Source organism: Pseudoliparis swirei, chromosome 1 (genome assembly GCF_029220125.1).
Source record: "Pseudoliparis swirei isolate HS2019 ecotype Mariana Trench chromosome 1, NWPU_hadal_v1, whole genome shotgun sequence".
NCBI lineage: Eukaryota > Metazoa > Chordata > Actinopteri > Perciformes > Liparidae > Pseudoliparis > Pseudoliparis swirei.
This window is the reverse complement of record NC_079388.1, coordinates 21,723,593-21,745,751: the sequence shown is the minus strand read 5'-3', so window position 1 is coordinate 21,745,751 and position 22,159 is coordinate 21,723,593. Positions and strand designations below refer to the sequence as shown.

Genomic DNA, 22,159 nt, shown 5'->3' with positions numbered 1-22,159 from the left:
ACTCCAAAGGGTACGGCCCCTTCATGCACCGCACACAGTGGGCTGGGGTCCGATCCTCTGCCCTCAAGCTTCCAAAACAAATACTGAATTTGTGATGGTAGCCTGTTCGAGAAATATCGATGTTGTCTGTTGGAGAAACATTAATAATCGGAAGTGTAGGACTAATAAGGACACTGGGCTTCGGTTAACCCCGGTATTCTACGTTTTAAAAAGCTTTGCCCCAGAATTAGTGATGCAATGTTTGCCGTAACTTCAGGTTGTGTGTAGGACTAATAAGGACACGGGATTAATCATTCACCGATTTGTTCAATAGTCTTTGGCCGACATCACTTAGAAATAAACTGAGTATATGTTGCCGGCCTCAAGCCTCAGGGAACCGGGTCCAGTTGAGAACTGAAGACAGGAGAACAGAACAATAGATGTCAAGTGACCAGATGAACAATATGACAGCATTACAGCACATCCAATGAATATTAGAAGTTCTTATCAGCACTAAGGTCAAACAAGACCAGTACAGAGAGGAGTCCTCTATCAGGACTAAGGTCTAACAAGACCAGTACAGAGAGGAGTCCTCTATCAGCACTAAGGTCTACCTAGACCAGTACAGAGATGAGTCCTCTATCAGCACTAAGGTCTAACAAGACCAGTACAGAGAGGAGTCCTCTATCAGCACTAAGGTCTAACAAGACCAGTACAGAGAGGAGTCATCTATCAGCACTAAGGTCTAACAAGACCAGTACAGAGATGAGTCCTCTATCAGGACTAAGGTCTAACAAGACCAGTACAGAGATGAGTCCTTTATCAGGACTAAGGTCGAACAAGACCAGTACAGAGATGAGTCCTCTATCAGGACTAAGGTCGAACAAGACCAGTACAGAGATGAGTCCTCTATCAGCACTAAGGTCGAACAAGACCAGTACAGAGATGAGTCCTCTATCAGGACTAAGGTCTAACAAGACCAGTCCAGAGATTAGTCCTCTATCAGCACTAAGGTCTAACAAGACCAGTAGAGATGAGTCCTCTATCAGCACTAAGGTCTAACAAGACCAGGACAGAGATGAGTCCTCTATCAGCACTAAGGTCGAACAAGACCAGTACAGAGATGAGTCCTCTATCAGCACTAAGGTCTAACAAGACCAGTACAGAGATGAGTCCTCTATCAGCACTAAGGTCTAACAAGACCAGTAGAGATGAGTCCTCTATCAGCACTAAGGTCTAACAAGACCAGTACAGAGAGGAGTCCTCTATCAGGACTAAGGTCTAACAAGACCAGTACAGAGAGGAGTCCTCTATCAGCACTAAGGTCTAACAAGACCAGGACAGAGAGGAGTCCTCTATCAGCACTAAGGTCTAACAAGACCAGTACAGAGATGAGTCCTCTATCAGGACTAAGGTCTAACTAGACCAGTACAGAGATGAGTCCTCTATCAGGACTAAGGTCTAACTAGACCAGTACAGAGAGGAGTCCTCTATCAGCACTAAGGTCTAACAAGACCAGAACAGAGAGGAGTCCTCTATCAGCACTAAGGTCTAACTAGACCAGTACAGAGAGGAGTCCTCTATCAGCACTAAGGTCTAACAAGACCAGTACAGAGATGAGTCCTCTATCAGGACTAAGGTCTAACAAGACCAGTACAGAGAGGAGTCCTCTATCAGGACTAAGGTCTAACTAGACCAGTACAGAGATGAGTCCTCTATCAGCACTAAGGTCTAACAAGACCAGTACAGAGATGAGTCCTCTATCAGCACTAAGGTCTAACAAGACCCAGGACAGAGCCTTGAGGGACCCCATTAGTGAGAGGAAGAAGAGGGGACCCAGGATAGAGCCTTGAGGGACCCCAGTAGTGAGGGGAAGAAGAGGGGACCCAGGATAGAGCCTTGAGGGACCCCATTAGTGAGAGGAAGAAGAGGGGACCCAGGATAGAGCCTTGAGGGACCCCAGTAGTGAGGGGAAGAAGAGGGGACCCAGGATAGAGCCTTGAGGGACCCCAGTAGTGAGAGGAAGAAGAGGGGACCCAGGACAGAGCCTTGAGGGACCCCAGTCGTGAGATAAAGAGGGACCCCAGTAGTGAGAGGAAGAGGAGGGGACCCATGACTGAGCCTTGAGGGACCCCAGTAGTGAGAGGAAGAGGGGACCCAGGATGGAGCCTTGAGGGACCCCAGTAGTGAGAGGAAGAGGAGGGGACCCAGGATGGAGCCTTGAGGGACCCCAGTAGTGAGAGGAAGAGATGGGGACCCAAGACGGAGCCTTGAGGGACCCCTGTGAGGAGCTGCTGGGTCTGTGTGAACGAGTCAGAGGCCGTCAGTATCTACAAGTTGCTAAACGCACAGGTGCGGAACGTAAACACGTCCTCATTGACCCCAAACTGAAGACCAACTAAAGACTCAAGACTTCATGGTCATGATGTCACATGACCTTGTTGGCAGTGGCAGTGCGTCCATATAGGGCGCTAGGGCGCCGCCCCTCTTAAAATTTTGAGATGAAAAGAAAAAGAAGAAAAAAATATATAATATATCCTGTCAAAAAACATTATATACCAAATAATTTTAATAATAAATATACCGTGTTGACGCGCTAAATGTGTGTGGGAGACCGTCAGCCCGTCAACAACCACTTCCATACCTGCAAACTCATGAGGGGTGAAAAAGGTGACAACGTTGTTTGAAGCCTCAAAGCTTTTAGAACCACAACTAGTCATTTTATTGTTCTGACCACAAATCTAAATAATGATAATAAGCAGTTTAAGAACAAAAGGTCCTCCGCTCTGACTCAGCCCTATAATGATAGTAATCACAAATATACATTGTGATTATATATATATGGTTAAAGTCATTCATGAACCAACTTCCTTTTGCCTGAACAGTCCTCATGGACTTTTCCCTGAATCTGTTCTGTCTCTACCTGTTTGTCACGATACTCATATTATAACTTCTATACATATTACATACCTGCCATAACTATCATGATACCCGATACCAGGATTCAATACAACACCATAAAAACAATATGGTCCCATAAATACGAGACTGGTATATTTATCTATAATAGTAATAAATAAAACATCTGTATGGATCACTTTTTACCAACTTTTTCAACACTTAACAAATGACAGTAATATTAGTATTAATACAGCCAGATATGAATGAAACTAGATGGTTCCATCATAGCATTGATGATCACTATGAGGCCGTTAGTCTGCCCAGATGATCCACAGTTCATCAGGATGAGCAGCTGGAGAGTTACACAACTTTACAGACTGAAACATTTCACTTCTTTTTATTCTTTAAACCGAAGTCGGTCTCTAAGCTCCGCCTCTTCTCTCGCTGTGAGCTGCGCAGCGCAGTGTGCGCAGACAGCTCGACACGGAGCAGCGCGTGCGCTCTGATCGCTCTCTTCATGAAGTATCGATACTAAACATATGCTAAATCACATCGTGTTTAACGTACGGGTACTTTGTTAGCATCGCTTCACCGTGCAGCGTGACAGCAGCAGATGTGGTGGACTAACATTCAAGCTAACCTAACTTCCCAAACGCTGTCGACATCTGAACGCTGATTGGCCGAGACTCGACACGCCCTATCAAAGATGTTTTATTGCGAAGAAGAGCACCACTTCACACTTCTCTCCGCGTCTCACTGCAATCTCAACGGCAGCGGGCCAGGTGACCCCCCCCCCCCAAAAACAAAAACTCTTCGGATCTCCACGATTCACGTGGATGACCTATTTTGAGTTCAAAATGGTGAATTTCACCGAAAGGTGACAAGTATGCAGGTATGCACTTAAGTTAAATGTGACATAAATAATATATCGCCACTCATCCTCACGGAGAGAAGCCCCGCCCCCTTTTTACATTACATTACATGTCATTTGGCTGACGCTTTTATCCAAAGCGACTTACAGTCCTGTTACATTCATTCACTGTAGACGCAGCTACAGGGAGCAACTCAGGGTCAAGAGTCTTGCTCAAGGACACATCGACTAGGGCGGGGATTGAACCTCCAACCCCCTGATTGAAAGACGGACCTGCTACCCACTCACCCATAGTCGCCCTTTACGGGCGCCGGCCCAACGTGTGTGTGCGGCAGCGAGCAAACATTTCACGGTCATTTCGGCAAGGACGGCTTCTCATTGGAGGATGAAACGTGAATCTTCGGGCGCAAAAATGTGCCCTGGCCAATGACATCGTTTCTTATTTCACGTGACTGGACTATTCAGCCAATCAGAGACCGGTATCGTTCCCTCAGCCCAGAAAGCTCCACGGAGCTACGGGAGCAGGTAGCTAACGGAGCTGTTAGCTAACGGAGCTGTGAGCTAACGGAGCTCAGTGAGTAATGCTGTTTAGTTTCTCCTGTCTGTTGTTCCAAAGGGACTGAAACTCTCTGGACTACAACGGGGGGAGGGGCCTAAAGAGCTGCAGACAAGTGTAAAGCACGAATGTTAACGCAGCATCTAGCTAACAGCATGGAGCTAACAGCATGAAGCTAACGAGCTAACAGCATGAAGCTAACCCTGTCTCAGACCGAACTGGCATCGAAACACAAGGAAGAAGTTGTGAAACAGACACATTCCCTCAGAATGATGGAGGCTGATTACAGACATGATGACTTTAACCAGAGAGTTATGGAGACTTTAGAGAGAGGAGCGACTCTACAGGAGAGGCTCTGTCCCCATGGAACATGTGATCTGACTCTACTCTGTCCCCATGGAACATGTGATCTGACTCTACTCTGTCCCCATGGAACATGTGATCTGACTCTACTCTGTCCCCATGGAACATGTGATCTGACTCTACTCTGTCCCCATGGAACATGTGATCTGACTCTACTCTGTCCCCATGGAACATGTGATCTGACTCTACTCTGTCCCCATGGAACATGTGATCTCTGACTCTACTCTGTCCCCATGGAACATGTGATCTGACTCTACTCTGTCCCCATGGAACATGTGATCTGACTCTACTCTGTCCCCATGGAACATGTGATCTGACTCTACTCTGTCCCCATGGAACATGTGATCTGACTCTACTCTGTCCCCATGTAACATGTGATCTGACTCTACTCTGTCCCCATGGAACATGTGATCTGACTCTACTCTGTCCCCATGGAACATGTGATCTGACTCTACTCTCCCCATGGAACATGTGATCTGACTCTACTCTGTCCCCATGTAACATGTGATCTGACTCTACTCTGTCCCCATGTAACATGTGATCTGACTCTACTCTGTCCCCATGGAACATGTGATCTGGCTCTACTCTGTCCCCATGGAACATGTGATCTGACTCTACTCTGTCCCCATGGAACATGTGATCTGACTCTACTCTGTCCCCATGGAACATGTGATCTGACTCTACTCTGTCCCCATGGAACATGTGATCTGACTCTACTCTGTCCCCATGGAACATGTGATCTGACTCTACTCTGTCCCCTCTGTCCCCATGTAACATGTGATCCTCTGTCCCCATGGAACATGTGATCTGACTCTACTCTGTCCCCATGGAACATGTGATCTGACTCTACTCTGTCCCCATGGAACATGTGATCTGACTCTACTCTGTCCCCATGGAACATGTGATCTCTGACTCTACTCTGTCCCCATGGAACATGTGATCTGACTCTACTCTGTCCCCATGTAACATGTGATCTCTGACTCTACTCTGTCCCCATGGAACATGTGATCTGACTCTACTCTGTCCCCATGGAACATGTGATCTCTGACTCTACTCTGTCCCCATGGAACATGTGATCTGACTCTACTCTGTCCCCATGGAACATGTGATCTGACTCTACTCTGTCCCCATGGAACATGTGATCTGACTCTACTCTGTCCCCATGGAACATGTGATCTCTGACTCTACTCTGTCCCCATGGAACATGTGATCTCTGGCTCTACTCTGTCCCCATGGAACATGTGATCTGACTCTACTCTGTCCCCATGGAACATGTGATCTGACTCTACTCTGTCCCCATGGAACATGTGATCTGACTCTACTCTGTCCCCATGGAACATGTGATCTGACTCTACTCTGTCCCCATGGAACATGTGATCTCTGACTCTACTCTGTCCCCATGGAACATGTGATCTGACTCTACTCTGTCCCCATGGAACATGTGATCTGACTCTACTCTGTCCCCATGGAACATGTGATCTGACTCTACTCTGTCCCCATGGAACATGTGATCTGACTCTACTCTGTCCCCATGGAACATGTGATCTGACTCTACTCTGTCCCCATGGAACATGTGATCTGACTCTACTCTGTCCCCATGGAACATGTGATCTGACTCTACTCTGTCCCCATGGAACATGTGATCTGACTCTACTCTGTCCCCATGGAACATGTGATCTCTGACTCTACTCTGTCCCCATGGAACATGTGATCTGACTCTACTCTGTCCCCATGGAACATGTGATCTCTGACTCTACTCTGTCCCCATGGAACATGTGATCTCTGACTCTACTCTGTCCCCATGGAACATGTGATCTGACTCTACTCTGTCCCCATGTAACATGTGATCTCTGACTCTACTCTGTCCCCATGTAACATGTGATCTCTGACTCTACTCTGTCCCCATGTAACATGTGATCTCTGGCTCTACTCTGTCCCCATGTAACATGTGATCTCTGACTCTACTCTGTCCCCATGTAACATGTGATCTCTGACTCTACTCTGTCCCCATGTAACATGTGATCTCTGGCTCTACTCTGTCCCCATGTAACATGTGATCTCTGACTCTACTCTGTCCCCCATGTAACATGTGATCTCTGACTCTACTCTGTCCCCATGTAACATGTGATCTCTGACTCTACTCTGTCCCCATGTAACATGTGATCTCTGACTCTACTCTGTCCCCATGTAACATGTGATCTCTGACTCTACTCTGTCCCCATGTAACATGTGATCTCTGACTCTACTCTGTCCCCATGTAACATGTGATCTCTCTGACTCTACTCTGTCCCCATGTAACATGTGATCTCTGACTCTACTCTGTCCCCATGTAACATGTGATCTCTGACTCTACTCTGTCCCCATGTAACATGTGATCTCTGACTCTACTCTGTCCCCATGTAACATGTGATCTCTCTGACTCTACTCTGTCCCCATGGAACATGTGATCTCTGACTCTACTCTGTCCCCATGGAACATGTGATCTCTGACTCTACTCTGTCCCCATGTAACATGTGATCTCTGACTCTACTCTGTCCCCATGTAACATGTGATCTCTGACTCTACTCTGTCCCCATGTAACATGTGATCTCTGACTCTACTCTGTCCCCATGTAACATGTGATCTCTGACTCTACTCTGTCCCCATGTAACATGTGATCTCTGGCTCTACTCTGTCCCCATGTAACATGTGATCTCTGACTCTACTCTGTCCCCCATGTAACATGTGATCTCTGACTCTACTCTGTCCCCATGTAACATGTGATCTCTGGCTCTACTCTGTCCCCATGTAACATGTGATCTCTGACTCTACTCTGTCCCCATGTAACATGTGATCTCTGACTCTACTCTGTCCCCATGTAACATGTGATCTCTGACTCTACTCTGTCCCCCATGTAACATGTGATCTCTGACTCTACTCTGTCCCCATGTAACATGTGATCTCTCTGGCTCTACTCTGTCCCCATGTAACATGTGATCTCTCTGACTCTACTCTGTCCCCATGTAACATGTGATCTCTCTGACTCTACTCTGTCCCCATGTAACATGTGATCTCTCTGACTCTACTCTGTCCCCATGTAACATGTGATCTCTGACTCTACTCTGTCCCCATGTAACATGTGATCTCTGGCTCTACTCTGTCCCCATGTAACATGTGATCTCTCTGACTCTACTCTGTCCCCATGTAACATGTGATCTCTCTGACTCTACTCTGTCCCCATGTAACATGTGATCTCTGACTCTACTCTGTCCCCATGTAACATGTGATCTCTGACTCTACTCTGTCCCCATGTAACATGTGATCTCTCTAACTCTACTCTGTCCCCATGTAACATGTGATCTCTGACTCTACTCTGTCCCCATGTAACATGTGATCTCTGACTCTACTCTGTCCCCATGTAACATGTGATCTCTGACTCTACTCTGTCCCCCATGTAACATGTGATCTCTCTGACTCTACTCTGTCCCCCATGTAACATGTGATCTCTGACTCTACTCTGTCCCCATGTAACATGTGATCTCTCTGACTCTACTCTGAACCTCTTCTATTGTGTGACCCTCTGAAGCCCCGCCCCCCATGTGTCTGAAGCCCCGCCCCCCATGTTCCTTAAAGCTGCTCTGAGCCTCTAAAGTCACAGTGTGTTTAGTTGTTGTTGGACCGTGTTGAGCATGCTGTGTTCTTTAAATAAAGCTTTGTGTTCTACTATATTCTACTCACAACCTCTTTCTCATTGTTCAGTGATATTTAAACCGCGTCGCCCAACTGCCCCCCCAAGGAAATGTCACCAGCCGCCACTGCTTGTTGGTCATGTCACAGTCACAGCAGCTTTAACACATGAAGCATAGACTTCTATACAACCGGCGGAGTCGCCCCCTGGTGGTCAGGAGGGAGAATGCAGCTTCACCACAGGGAGCTTTGGCTTCTTTTTAATACACAAGGTGAGGTACTGTGTGTGTGTGTCAATCAGTTTCAAGGTTTCTACCTTCATAAAGCACTGAAGCAGGAAACCCTGATATCGAAACACGAGTCCCTCAAAAACATTCCTCGTCCCTGAAGAAAGGTCCTGTGGTTGAAGGGAGTTCCTCAGTCTCCATCCCGTGACTATTCTTGCATGGCAGTTCAGAAGTCCACCACCGGGGGCAGCCAGTACCCGCTGTGTGAGCTCAGTCCTGGAAGCCGAAGCTCTGGCTCCTACACTTGTGGTTCTTGACCTGCGAGGACCACGTGAACCTCTTGTCACAGACGCTGCACCTGAAGGGTCTCTCCTCCGTGTGGACCACCACGTGCGCGGTCAGGTTGGTCTTTTTTGAGAACCTCCTGCCACAGACGGAGCAGCCGAGGGGTTTCTCCCCGTTGTGGACCCTCATGTGGTGCACCAAGGTGCTGCGCAGGGAGAAGCTGGTGGTGCAGACGGAGCAGCTGAAGGGTTTCTCCCCCGTGTGAACCCTCAGGTGACGCGTCAAATTTGAGGACTTTGAAAATGTTTTACCGCAAAACTGGCAGGTGAAGGTTCCGTCTCGGCTCCTGATGTTCTCCTCGGAGCAGCTGGAGGTTCTGTTACCGGACCCGGTTCCCCAGCAGAGCTTCAGACCATCATCACTGTCTCCAGTCTCAGAGGAGTGAGACCTTTTATCTGGTCCTGGAGGTCGATGTGGTCCTGACTTCCTGTCTGGTTCTGGTCCTCCACAGTCCTCTACAGCAGCTTCTGTTTCCATGTGTTCAGTTAGTCTTTGATGAAGATAAGAGGACTGAGCTTCCTCTTCATCATCTTCACTCTTCACAGGAGTGAATGAGAACCTGATACCAGCCTCCTCCAGACCTTGAAGCTGCGCTCCCTCCTGATTGGTCCAGAGGTCCTCTTTGACATGAGGGGCTCTGGGTCCTCCTGGTCCTCTTTGACATGAGGGGGCTCTGGGTCCTCCTGGTCCTCTTTGACATGAGGGGGCTCTGGGTCCTCCTGGTCCTCTTTGACATGAGGGGGCTCTGGGTCCTCCTGGTCCTCTTTGACATGAGGGGGCTCTGGGTCCTCCTGGTCCTCTTTGACATGAGGGGGCTCTGGGTCCTCCTGGTCCTCTTTGACATGAGGGGGCTCTGGGTCCTCCTGGTCCTCTTTAATGTGTGGAGGCTCTGGGTCCTCCTGGTCCTCTTTAATGTGGGGGGGCTCTGGGTCCTCCTGCTCCTCTTTGACATGAGGGGGCTCTGGGTCCTCCTGGTCCTCTTTGATGTGGGGGGGCTCTGGGTCCTCCTGGTCCTCTTTGACATGAGGGGGCTCTGGGTCCTCCTGGTCCTCTTTGACATGAGGGGGCTCTGGGTCCTCCTGGTCCTCTTTGACATGAGGGGGCTCTGGGTCCTCCTGGTCCTCTTTGACATGAGGGGGCTCTGGGTCCTCCTGGTCCTCTTTGACATGAGGGGGCTCTGGGTCCTCCTGGTCCTCTTTGACATGAGGGGGCTCTGGGTCCTCCTGGTCCTCTTTGACATGAGGGGGCTCTGGGTCCTCCTGGTCCTCTTTGATGTGATGGGGCTCTGGGTCCTCCTGGTCCTCTTTGATGTGATGGGGCTCTGGGTCCTCCTGGTCCTCTTTAATGTGAGGGGGCTCTGGGTCCTCCTGGTCCTCTTTGACATGAGGGGGCTCTGGGTCCTCCTGGTCCAGACTGGTGCTCCAGACCTGCTGCTCAGGGAGAACCTCTTCTTGAACAACCGTAAACCTCTTGAGGTCTGCAGGGAACCCTGAAAAACACAGAACCCTCAAACTCTTCGATGACGGATGTTTGTTGTCCGACAGGAAGTCGTCATCACATGACTTCCTGTCTGTAGAGGAACTCCACCACGTCACATGACCTCATGTTATAGAGGAGCTCCACCACGTCACATGACCTCATGTTATAGAGGAGCTCCACCACGTCACATGACCTCATGTTATAGAGCAACAGAAAACCTTTCCGTACCGGTTTCTAGAGGTCCTGGTCTCCGCGTCCTGCCCCCGGTGTCGCTCGTTCTCCTCTCTAGAAGCACACAGTTCCTCCTCGTACTCTGCTATCGTTCTTTCAAACAGCCCACATATCTCCTGCACAGCCGCAGTGAGTCGCTGGTTGACGAAACATCTCAGCATTTGGACTTTAGACATTTTAAAACTCATCCTGTGGAGCGAGAGGACAGCGAGGCGTTAAACGGGAGCGACGGCGCGGACTCAAGACGCCATCTTGTCCAGAGTGATCAAGGACTTCCGGTCGCGCGGCTAACCTTCAAAATAAAACTCGCTCCATTGGCTATCACAGGTTTATATATAGCAATTACCTTTGTATTTACTTAATGAAATATAACGAACTACTGAGGTGTGGTTTTGAACTCCATGTTTTTACTCGTAGGAGGGTATTTTTAAATAGTATATTTAAAATATATATCAATTGTATCAATATTTTTACATAAATACTCAAAACTAATGTTAAGCTACTAAACAATGTTTTCTACCTGATTATATTCACAGGAGAACTACGGCATTAATTATATTTGCTGCAAGTTAAACAACATCGCAGTGCATAAAGTATTTTTTTTTTAACAGTGGTCAAAAATATAAAATCGGTAACCGTTTGTCCCCCCGGAACCGTTGATTGTCAGACATTGTTTCTTTACGACATCATTCTTAGCCGGACCTCAGCCGTATTGTGTTCGCGGAAGCTTCCTTCTTCTTCTAAACACAAACACTTCGAAAGCTCTTTCTCTCGACCGGACATGTCGGCCCAGCGCGCGCGGTCCCCCGCGGGGGAGATGGAGACCCTGAGCAGCGAGATGGAGACCCTGAGGGGGGTCCTGCACCAGCGGCTGGCGGCGGCGGTGGACGACATCCTCGGGGAGTTCGGGAGGACCGTGGCCCGGTACCGGGACCAGATCGACCTGCAGCGGCGACAGCTGGACGGCCTGAAGGCGGAGGAGCGCGCGAGGAGCCGCAGCGCGGGTACAGCCCTGATTTTAATATGGACTGATATTAATGTTGATTATTTAATGTTTCATATTATTTAATGTTTATTTAATAAATATTATTTGATATTTAATGTTTAATAATGAATGTTCTATATTTAATGTTTAATATTTATTATGTAATGTTAACTATTTAATGTTTAATTATTATGTTTGTTTAATGTTTAATATAAACAAATTATATTTAATGTTATATTTAATGTTCAATATTTAATGTCTGATATTTAATATTACATTTTAAATTATTATTAGTTGAATATTTAATTTTCAACGTTTAATGTTTTTTTATGTGTTACACGTCTTAACTAGTTACAACAGTTGCATAATACATCTATTATATTGTTGTTTTTACTTTCTGCGTTTCCTTATCGTCCTGCAGAGCGTCTGCAGGACTGGGAGATCAAGTCAGAACCCAACGGCGCCGCAGACCCGGCCGAGTCCTCCGACAGCGGAGACGACTGGAGAGCGACCGGACCTCTGGAGCCCGAGGGGGCGGGAGGAGGAGCCCGCCGGGCCGGGCCCCCGGGGCCATTCGGCTGCAGGGTTTGCGGCGAGTCGTTCCCGTCGAGGCGCTTCCTGCTGGCGCACGCCGCCGCGCCCCCGAGAGCCTGCGGCCTGTGGGGCAAACAGCCGGAGAACCCGAGGCGTCGCCTCAGGGGCCACGAGGAGGCGCCGTTCCGCTGCGGCGTCTGCGGGCGGAGCTTCACCCTGCGGGGGAACCTGAGGACGCACATGAGGATCCACTCCGGCGAGCGGCCGCACGGCTGCACCGTCTGCGGAAAGAGCTTCGGCCGGCGAGCCACGCTGGTGAGGCACGTCCGCAGCCACACGGGCGAGAAGCCGTTCGCCTGCGCGCACTGCGGCCGCGGCTTCGTGGAGAAGGGCAACCTGACGGTGCACCTGAGGACGCACGCCGGCACACTGGGGCCGCACGCCACCGGTATCCAGGGGCCGCACGCCGGCACACTGGGGCCGCACGCCGCCGGTATCCAGGGGCCGCACGCCGGCACACTGGAGCCGCACGCCAGTATCCAGGGCACACTGGAGCCGCACGCCGGTATCCAGGGGCCGCACGCCGGCACACTGGAGCCGCACGCCAGTATCCAGGGGCCGCACGCCGGCACACTGGAGCCGCACGCCAGTATCCAGGGGCCGCACGCCGGCGGCCAGGGGACGCACATTGACTTGTATCATGACTATCATGCGGTTGACGGTTGACGTCGTTGTTTGTGATCAGGCAGCAGCCGGACGCCCTGCTCACTGGACATGTTTAAAATAAAAACATGAACCTGTATTATTTAAAGTTTGTATTGAAACACATGAACTCGGTATGTTTATACATGTTACTGGGCCCACTTTTATATCGTGTTAGAACAACTTTAACATTATATTTAAATTAGGGCTGTCAATCGATTAAAAAAAATTAACTAATTAATCGCACATTTTGAAATTCATTAATCGCAATTAAAAGTTAAAAGTTCATTCTTTTTAAAGACAAAACTTCACACAGAGCTGTGTTTTCAAAGAGGCTCCTACATATACAGTGCCAGCAAGGTATTTAATATCGTGGATGATAAATTGTTTCTTCAGTGAAACATCCAGATTAGTAAAACAAGGTGTATATTGAGACCCCATTGGTCCTGTCATCTTTAACACTGAACAGCAGAACCAGTGGCCTTGAAAAATGTAAATTCACCTTTTAAATGCGTTTGCATGTGACACATACCCACGTGTTATACATCAAACATTCCAGAACAATCTCAGCTCTATTCAATGAGGCTCATTGTCCTGGTGCCGTGTTCTCTGCTCTCTGACTGACAGGCTGCTAATGAGCCTCACCTGTGAGGTGGGAGGTCCTTTGTGATTTACTGAGTGTTCATTGGTTGTTTTTTCCCCAAAATGTTGACAGACAAACGGATTGACCAATCACGTTGAAGGTTTCGTGTGACGAGTTCTTTCCCCGACACGTCGCCCCTTCGTTCCTCTGTGTATCAGAGGGGGAGACGGGAGGAAGGAGGAGCAGGAGGAAACCCGACTGATTCATCCACGAGTTAAACAGATTTATGATCCTTATTTTCGCGGAGAAATAATTGTTTTAAAAACGGAAACAGTGTTAAACCGTACTGCCGCGGTTTAACACTCGGTTTGAGTGTAAAAACTTCAACGAACACCGGAAGTAAACAAAGTTGTGCTAATTGCGTTAAAATATTTTAGTGCGTTAACGCGGCCAAATTAATCGCATAGATTCACGCGTTAACGCTGACAGCCCTAATTTTAATATATTAATGCGTTTTATTTGAACACTTTTCAGATTTTGCCAGTTTAACATCAACTTTGTTGCTTCTGAATATAAAAACCTTCGACTTGGTGGATGCTCGTGAATATTTTCTCCTGTTGGAAGATCAGAACTCGAGTGAATCCTGATGAGAAGCCACTCGGACTTTAGATCCTTCATGTGTCTGAACTCAAAGGACCAAACCCAGTCCAGGTCCACTGAAGAAGCTCGGCTCCGGTCCAGAGATGACGTGGCCTCTCCTAGTGAGACTTCTTCCACCTGGGGAGGACAAGAAGAAGCAGCTGGTTCAAATCTGATAAAAACCCATAAGAACAATCAGTCCACACAAGGTGGCTGGGGCGGGGTTAGGCTCAGCTGGGGCGGGGTTAGGCTCTGGGCTGAGGGAATGATACCGGTCTCTGATTGGCTGAATAGTCCAGTCACGTGAAATAAGAAACGATGTCATTGGCCAGGGCACATTTCTGCGCCCCAAGATTCACGTTCAGGATATATTATATTTTTTTCTTCTTCTTTTTTCTTCATCTCTAAATTTTAAGAGGGGCGGCGCCCTAGCGCCCTCTATGGACGCATCGCCACTGGATGGGAGGGGTTGCACTTCAGAGCTGAGGCCACAACTCCATCGTGAGTCGTTGACAGTCCACAGTGAAAATGTCTCATGAAGAAAACATTATAACATATTAAGAAAGAGCAGACTATCCACTTCCTGCTCCGGTTGTGATGAACATTAGCTCTTCACATCAGTGGACAAGCTGATCTTATCTCACTGCGTTTCACATCAAACAAGAACTTCCTGCAGATTCTTCATCTTTGGTTGAGGTTTAAGAGAATATGTATTCACCTTCACACAATCTTCAATTCATAATAAACAAATAAACCTTGTTTGTATTGTGTACATCCCAAGGAAAGTCTCTGAGGTGTCTGCATAGTCTCCTAGAGGCCAGAGGGCTCACTTTCAGAATCCTTTGGTTCTACATTGGAATGATAGACCTGCTACGAGCTGAGCCTCAACTCACCGATACCGCATACCCAAAGTCAATCCCTTGGGTATGCCTTGAATGGATATAGACTTTGGGTATGCCTATACAAGGCGTCAGAATCAGAAACATGTATTTGCTAAGTGTGTTAGACATACAAATAAGTTGAGCTGGCATACCCAAGGGATTGACTTTGGGTATGCCTTGTATAGGTATTATCTTTGGGTATGTCTTGTTTAGGTATTATCTTTGGGTATGTCTTGTTTAGGTATTATATTTGGGTATGCCTTGTATAGGTATTATCTTTGGGTATGTCTTGTTTAGGTATTATATTTGGGTATGCCTTGTATAGGTATTATCTTTGGGTATGTCTTGTTTAGGTATTATATTTGGGTATGCCTTGTATAGGTATTATCTTTGGGTATGTCTTGTATAGGTATTATCTTTGGGTATGCCTTGTATAGGTATTATCTTTGGGTATGTCTTGTTTAGGTATTATCTTTGGGTATGTCTTGTATAGGTATTATCTTTGGGTATGCCTTGTATAGGTATTATCTTTGGGTATGTCTTGTTTAGGTATTATCTTTGGGTATGCCTTGTATAGGTATTATCTTTGGGTATGTCTTGTATAGGTATTATTTTGGGTATGTCCTGTATTGGTATTATCTTTGGGTTTGTCTTGTATAGGTATTGAGTTTGGGTACGTCTTGTTTTGGCATACCCAAAGTCCAAAGTTGTGTCTGAGATAAAACCTCCAGCGTCCTTCATGTGTTGTCACATGGACATGTCGTCTCCTTCCCCCAAAAGGAAGCTGAATTGAGGAAGAATCAATATCAAAGAGAACAATCATCATAAATAAATAAAACTGACTTAACTTCAAACAACTGGAACACTATTTGAAGAATAATATGAATCTTATAGCTTCTATAATTGAAGAACTAAGTGATTCATGAAGTTCATCCCATCTGGACTCACCCAGCCTTTCTGCAGTTCCTCACAACCGAAATCAGTCTCAGTCGTCCCTCCTGTGATGTGTTCTGAGGAGGGACCTTCTTCAGGTCCAACTCATCCAGAACCTCCTCGGACATCTGCAGCATGTGGGCCAGAGCTGAGCACTGGATCCCTGAGAGCTCCTCTGATCTGGTCTCTGACTTCAGCAACTCCTGGATCTCCTGATAAACTGAGAGGTCCTTCATCTCCATCAGACAGTGGAAGATGTTGATGCTTCTGTCAGGAGAGATTTCATCACTGTTCATCTTCTTCAGGTTGTTGATGGCTCTCTGGATGGTTTCTGGACTGTGGTCTGTCTGACCCAGCAGGCCTCCTAAGACTCTCTGGTTGGCCTCCAGAGAGAGGCCATGAAGGAAGCGGACTAACAGGTCCAGGTGGCCATTTTTACTTTTCAGGGACTTCTCCATGGCTCTAGCCAGGAAGACCTCCAGAGATTAATCATTGTGGTCTCCTCCCATGAGGTCCTCCAGTACCTTTATCTCCCTGTGTGTGAAACAGTGGAACATGTAGACGGCAGCCAAGAACTCTTGAAGACTCAGGTTAACAAAGCAGTAGACTGTTCTACCAAAGATCACACCCTCTCTTCTGAAGTTCTCTGTACAGACTCCTGGGAACACTGAGGCCTCTGAGACATCCAGACCACACTGCTCCAGGTCTTCTTGGTAGAACATGAGGTTTCCTTTTTCCAGATGTTCAAACGCCAGCCTCCCCAGCTTCAGAAGAACTTTTCCTTCAGCCTCCATCAGCTCCCGAGGACTCGTCTCATGTCCCTCGTGGTACTTCTGCTTCTTCCTCTTTGTCTGGACCAGCAGGAAGTGTGAGTACATGTCTTCATCTTCACTGAACCTCCTCCTGAAGTACTCGTCCTTCTGGGGGTCGGTGAAGCCTCGGACTTCTGTCAGCCGGTCAACCAGAGTAGGAGGGATCTGATTGGCCGCTGCAGGTCTGGAAGTTATCCAGACGACAGCCGAGGGAAGCAGATTCCCCTCGAGATTGGTCAGCAGCGCGTTGACCGATGCCTTCTGTCACGTCACACACGACAGTTATGTGATTGGCTGCTGCAGCCGAGTGCAGACGGTCACAGATTAAACTCAAGGTGTACATTAGATCAGTTTTGTGGTGGACATGAAGTCTTACTTTGAGCAGCGCTGGTCTCACTGGCGGTCTGCGGTCCAGCTCTGGATCTGGACTTCAGCAAATCCTCAGGAACAGGATTCCTCTTCCTCTCTCTGTGGAGATAATTCTTCATCAGTGATTGGTCCTTCACTGACATCACAGGTGTCACTCACAGAGAAGGAGGAGCTTGATTCATCTTTAATTTAGTTATCAACATCAGTCGAATGATCCAAACAGAAAATCTGAACATGAGTTCACTTACTTTGTGTGTGAGGGTCCTGGTTCAGGACTGAGGACTAGAGGAAGATCTGCTGGTTCAGGACTGAGGACTAGAGGAAGATCTCCTGGTTCAGGACTGAGGACTAGAGGAAGATCTCCTGGTTCAGGACTGAGGACTAGAGGAAGATCTGCTGGTTCAGGACTGAGGACTAGAGGAAGATCTGCTGGTTCAGGACTGAGGACTAGAGGAAGATCTGCTGGTTCAGGACTGAGGACTAGAGGAAGATCTGCTGGTTCAGGACTGAGGACTGGAGGAAGATCTTTGGACCGATCACTCTTCATCGACGGACAGCCGGAGACCAGAGCCTCTTCCTCCTCACAACCGCTCATCTTCAGATCTGAAGTCTGAGAGTTAAACAGGAACAATGATGAGCGCAAGAATCAGAACACACACGTATATATATATCAGTGGCGTGCCGTGGGCCTGGGCCTTCAGTGAGGTCCTACACAGTCCCACCCGAATTAATCCACCTCTCATTACATCATTATGACGCCATGGCTCTAGACACGATACAGGTAGACAGAGACGCAGGAGAACCAGGCGTTACGTCACCTTGAAATTGACATTTTTATTCAGAGAATTGGAGGGGATAGAGTCCAATACAGTTCAACTAATAGGCAAGAACATAGTCGAGTGGAACAGAGTTATATTAATATTAGTCTTCTATCCATTTCTGGTCCACAAACTTTGAGCTTTAAGTCCAACTGTTTTTTTACAGTGTGTTCACTAAACAGCGCCTTGTCACCAGAGCAGCTTCACCGTGATGATGAAGATGGAAGTTCCTGTTTACACATTAATGAGTCTTTTCAATATGTCCCTCTTGTTCTTCACCTGTTCGTTGTGCAGCTCCGCTGTCGCGTGTTCGTTGATCTGTAGATCCGCTCCGTGTCCACAGAAGTTTTCAAAGCACCGATGCTTGTAGGCGCCGAGCCGTACTCTGGTGTCTCGCTGCTGCCTCGGTTAGACAACTCAAGTTTCAAAGCCAGTGTGGCTCCAGACACCAAATCGATCACTTGCAACAGGCATCCCCATCAGTCCGGTGTGCAGAGCTTCTCGGAGCCTGTGAGCCATTGATATCGCTCGTAGTTGGAACTTTGAAAGTGGCGAACGAGCCCCTGTCCCGCCTGTGACGGACTTTGGAGAGTCGGCGTCGGTCTTAAAGTTCGTCTTGAGAATGGCGTTATAATTATATCCTCCACCAAATCGACATCTTCTCCTCCTTCCGCCATTGTGGGTTGAACAAACAGCTTAGTAGTACGCAAATTAATTCATTTATCAAATTCAGTTTCCTAGTTCTGAGGTTCTGCATATACCTGCCCATAGGCCCCGCCTCTCAATATTGGTAATCCAATCAAAAGACGTGCAGCACTACGCCTGCTAGCTGCTCCTGGGCCGGTTCCGGGGCCTTCTAGAAGGCCTACAGGAGCCAACTCTAAAGCTGATTGGTTGACACAACATTGTCATTCCCATTCACTTTAAGCTACCAGCGCCCGCATTGTTGATTCTGAAGGCCTAAGGGCAGATGTTAGCCCCCTGGCAACACACGATGGCTGAATATGATTGGATAAAAGATCTAACATAAAGACCAGCCCTCCAAGTCTCAACCTGGGGCTGGAAGCAGTGCAACCAAGAGGAACGCTATGAAATGAAGAGAATAACTCTTATTCTGGGGAATAATTGAATACATATTTGTGGGAACATTTATAAAAAATAAAAATATTCTGATGATGTTTAGGCCAGCAGAGACGGCCTTGCTGGCCCTGACGGCCCACACACACACACACACACACACACACACACACACACACACACACACACACACACACACACACACACACACACACACACACACACACACACACACACACACACACACACACACACACACACACACACACACACACACACACACACACACACACACACACACACACGATTTTTCTTTTACATTGATATACATCGTAACTTCCGGTGCATTGGACCGCCTCTGAATAGTTCTGCGTGTTTTGAGTGTGATCTGACGTCATAACTTCACTTCGTGTTCTTCTTTAGTTCTTTTATAAACACTCACCGTTATCTCGTGATTTGAAATGCTCCGGACCTCCAGGCCAGCAGGGGGCGATGGCTCCACACGTCTCATCCAACTGAAAAGCTCACTGAGCATGCGCAAAGCCTTTACCCCGGAAGTGCCCGCCGTAAACAGCCCGCCGCGCAGTCCCCCCGCGCGCCCCGCACCTCGCCCGCATGTCTCAGATCGAGATGCTGCGGCTGCTCATCACGCAGCGGCTCACCGCCGCCGCGGAGGAGATCTTCGGCGTGTTCGGCAGAACCATCGCGGAGTACGAGGACGAGATCTCCCGCTCCAAGATGGAGATCTCCCGCCAGCGCCGGCTGCTGGAGCTCTCCAGGAAGCCGCAGGTGTGTCTGCAGGAGGAGGAGGAGGAGGAGGAGGAGGGGGGGAGTTCAGGTGAGTCTGATGAGGAGGGGACCCGGTCTAACGGCACGGTGTTACACCCTAACCGGTCCCCCTCCGCGTTGTGTCTTCTTCACCTGTTTCTACTCACGTGATTTAGATATTGATCCATGACGTCACACCTGCGTGACACCTGGGTACCTTGAGGGGTTCCAACACGTTCAGCTTATGAATATTCAGACAAGACTTTATGTACATGTTAGTTCAGAGACTCTGCGTCTCCCTGCAGCGCTGCAGGAGCAGCGGGGCTGGATGGAGGCACCTCCCATCAAGAAGGAGGAGGAGGAGGAGGCGCAGCTGTGGTCGGCTCGGCAGGAGGAGCCGAGCGAGGAGTTTGTGTTCTTCCAGAGCGGCGGCGCGAGGAGCGAGCCGGACGACGACGAGCGCCACCGCGACCGCACGACCTCGCCGCTCGCCACGCTCCAGGACCCGGAGGACTCTGAGCCGGGCCCCCTGCCGGGCCCCCTGCCGGGCCCCTCGCTCCGGCAGACCTGCTCCGCCGAGGACGCGCCGGTGTTCGGCGCCGGGCGGCCGGCCGCGGCGGCGGACTCGTACATCTGCGCCGTGTGCGGCCGCGCCTTCGCCCAGCGGAGCCTGTGGGCCAAACACGTGCAGGCGCACCGCGCCGCCGACCCCAGCGTGGACAAGTCGTACACCTGCGACATCTGCGGCAAGCGGCTCACGCGGTTCGACGGCTACCAGAAGCACCTGAGGATCCACACCGGCGAGAAGCCGTACACCTGCGGCGCGTGCGGCCGCCGCTTCAGCGACAACTCCAACTACAAGCGGCACATCCGCACGCACCCCAAGACGCCGAGCTGAGGGGCGGAGCCAGGGAGTCTGGCCCCTCCTCTTTGACTATGGGGGCGTGTCCGCCAGACTTGAAGAATAGTTTGTGTCCTCCAGACTTGAAGAATAGTTTGGCTCCTCCTCTTTGACTATGGGGGCGTGTCCTCCAGACTTGAAGAGGAGGAGCCTAACTCCTCAGGTCGTTCTGTTTTACTGTCGCGCCATGAATAAACTTTCTGTGTTTTCATATTTCACGTCGGTGAAAGAAGACGAAGAGACATATTTATATTTGGTACTTTTGTATGTTTTTAACAGCGTTTGGAGGAAACTCAACGTGTCTTAATGTCTTTTTACTTAAATGTATCTTAAAGGAAGCTCCGCCTCCTTATGACTGTCCAATGAGTGCAGGTGGTTAATGTCGTCGCTCTGAGCTGTGCCTACATGTCCCAGAATGCATTGCGCTCGATTACAGAACGAACGGAGGAAATAAATCTAAAATGTCTTTCAGGGAACTTCATATTTAATGAGGTTTGTCTTCTGGCCCCGCCCCTTCAGGAGGAGCCTACATAGAGGAGTTCAGGGACGTCAGGAACATTTAAAACTCAGATTATTAGACATAAACATGGCTGCCCACACATGAAATATAACATCACTATTATTATAAATCCTTTAATATGAAAGGACTAAAGTCACGAGACCAGAACGGATCCACGTTATTGATATCAATATATATCTATATATATATATTATGTCCCTGAACACCGAGTAATAAAAGGAAGTGATTGAAAACTTTCATGTTTTTACTACTTTTTGATTGTGTTGCGTGAAACCATCAAACTAAAGTTATGAACGTTTAAACCGTTAAATAAACATTTAGAATTAGCCTTAAACTCTCAAATGTAACGAGGCTTATTATTATTTTAATGTTGCTGTTTATCTTCATATTTGATCAAAATATGTCTGTTGATGTCTGTTGATGTAAACATTGTCAACAACTAAACTCTCCCTGACCTGCCGGTTTCTCACCAGCAGGGGGTGACGTGACATTCAAAACATTCCTTTATACTTAAATATAATAAGAACACCAACCAGGTCTTTAGTTGTTTACATTATGGACATATTGTTGAGGACCTGGGGGACCCCCATGCAGACCCCTGGGGACCCCAGACCCCTCTTGAAGACCTTGAACTCCGTCCAGGGCCAAGAATATAGGGAAGGGAATAAACCTTTGTGGACTAGAACAGTCGGAGCCCCTATAGAGCCCCCAGGATCCCCTATAGAGCCTCTATAGAGCCCACCAGGATCCCCTATAGAGCCACCAGGATCCCCTATAGAGCCCACCAGGATCCCCTATAGAGCCACCAGGAGCCCCTATAGAGCCCACCAGGATCCCCCATAGAACCACCAGGAGCCCCTATAGAGCCCCCAGGAGCCTCTATAGAGCCCACCAGGATCCCCTATAGAGCCACCAGGAGCCCCTATAGAGCCCACCAGGATCCCCTATAGAGCCACCAGGAGCCCCTATAGAGCCCCCAGGAGCCCCTATAGAGCTCCCAGAGCCCCCAGGAGCCCCTA

The 22,159-nt window shown here is 48.6% G+C and overlaps 3 protein-coding genes and 1 pseudogene across 3 annotated transcripts; 2 read left to right on the top strand and 2 right to left on the bottom strand.

Annotated features, from left to right (window-relative positions):
- Positions 1-42: 42 nt before the first annotated feature.
- Positions 43-10,771, bottom strand: LOC130198535 (uncharacterized). The gene is made up of 4 exons (XM_056421728.1): positions 10,765-10,771; positions 10,616-10,672; positions 8,653-10,397; positions 43-126 (listed from the first exon to the last, which is right to left on the bottom strand). Exons 1-3 carry the CDS (start codon positions 10,769-10,771, stop codon positions 9,448-9,450), a joined length of 1,014 nt encoding a protein of 337 aa, XP_056277703.1. The 3' UTR covers positions 43-126; positions 8,653-9,447.
- Positions 10,772-11,330: 559 nt separating this feature from the next.
- Positions 11,331-12,863, top strand: LOC130198525 (zinc finger protein 316-like). The gene is made up of 2 exons (XM_056421717.1): positions 11,331-11,622; positions 12,025-12,863. Exons 1-2 carry the CDS (start codon positions 11,400-11,402, stop codon positions 12,861-12,863), a joined length of 1,062 nt encoding a protein of 353 aa, XP_056277692.1. The 5' UTR covers positions 11,331-11,399.
- Positions 12,864-13,609: 746 nt separating this feature from the next.
- Positions 13,610-19,486, bottom strand: LOC130198522 (NLR family CARD domain-containing protein 3-like; annotated as a pseudogene).
- LOC130190894 (zinc finger protein 316-like) lies at positions 19,395-21,377 on the top strand. The gene is made up of 2 exons (XM_056410524.1): positions 19,395-19,789; positions 20,025-21,377. Exons 1-2 carry the CDS (start codon positions 19,567-19,569, stop codon positions 20,615-20,617), a joined length of 816 nt encoding a protein of 271 aa, XP_056266499.1. The 5' UTR covers positions 19,395-19,566; the 3' UTR covers positions 20,618-21,377.
- Positions 21,378-22,159: the final 782 nt, after the last annotated feature.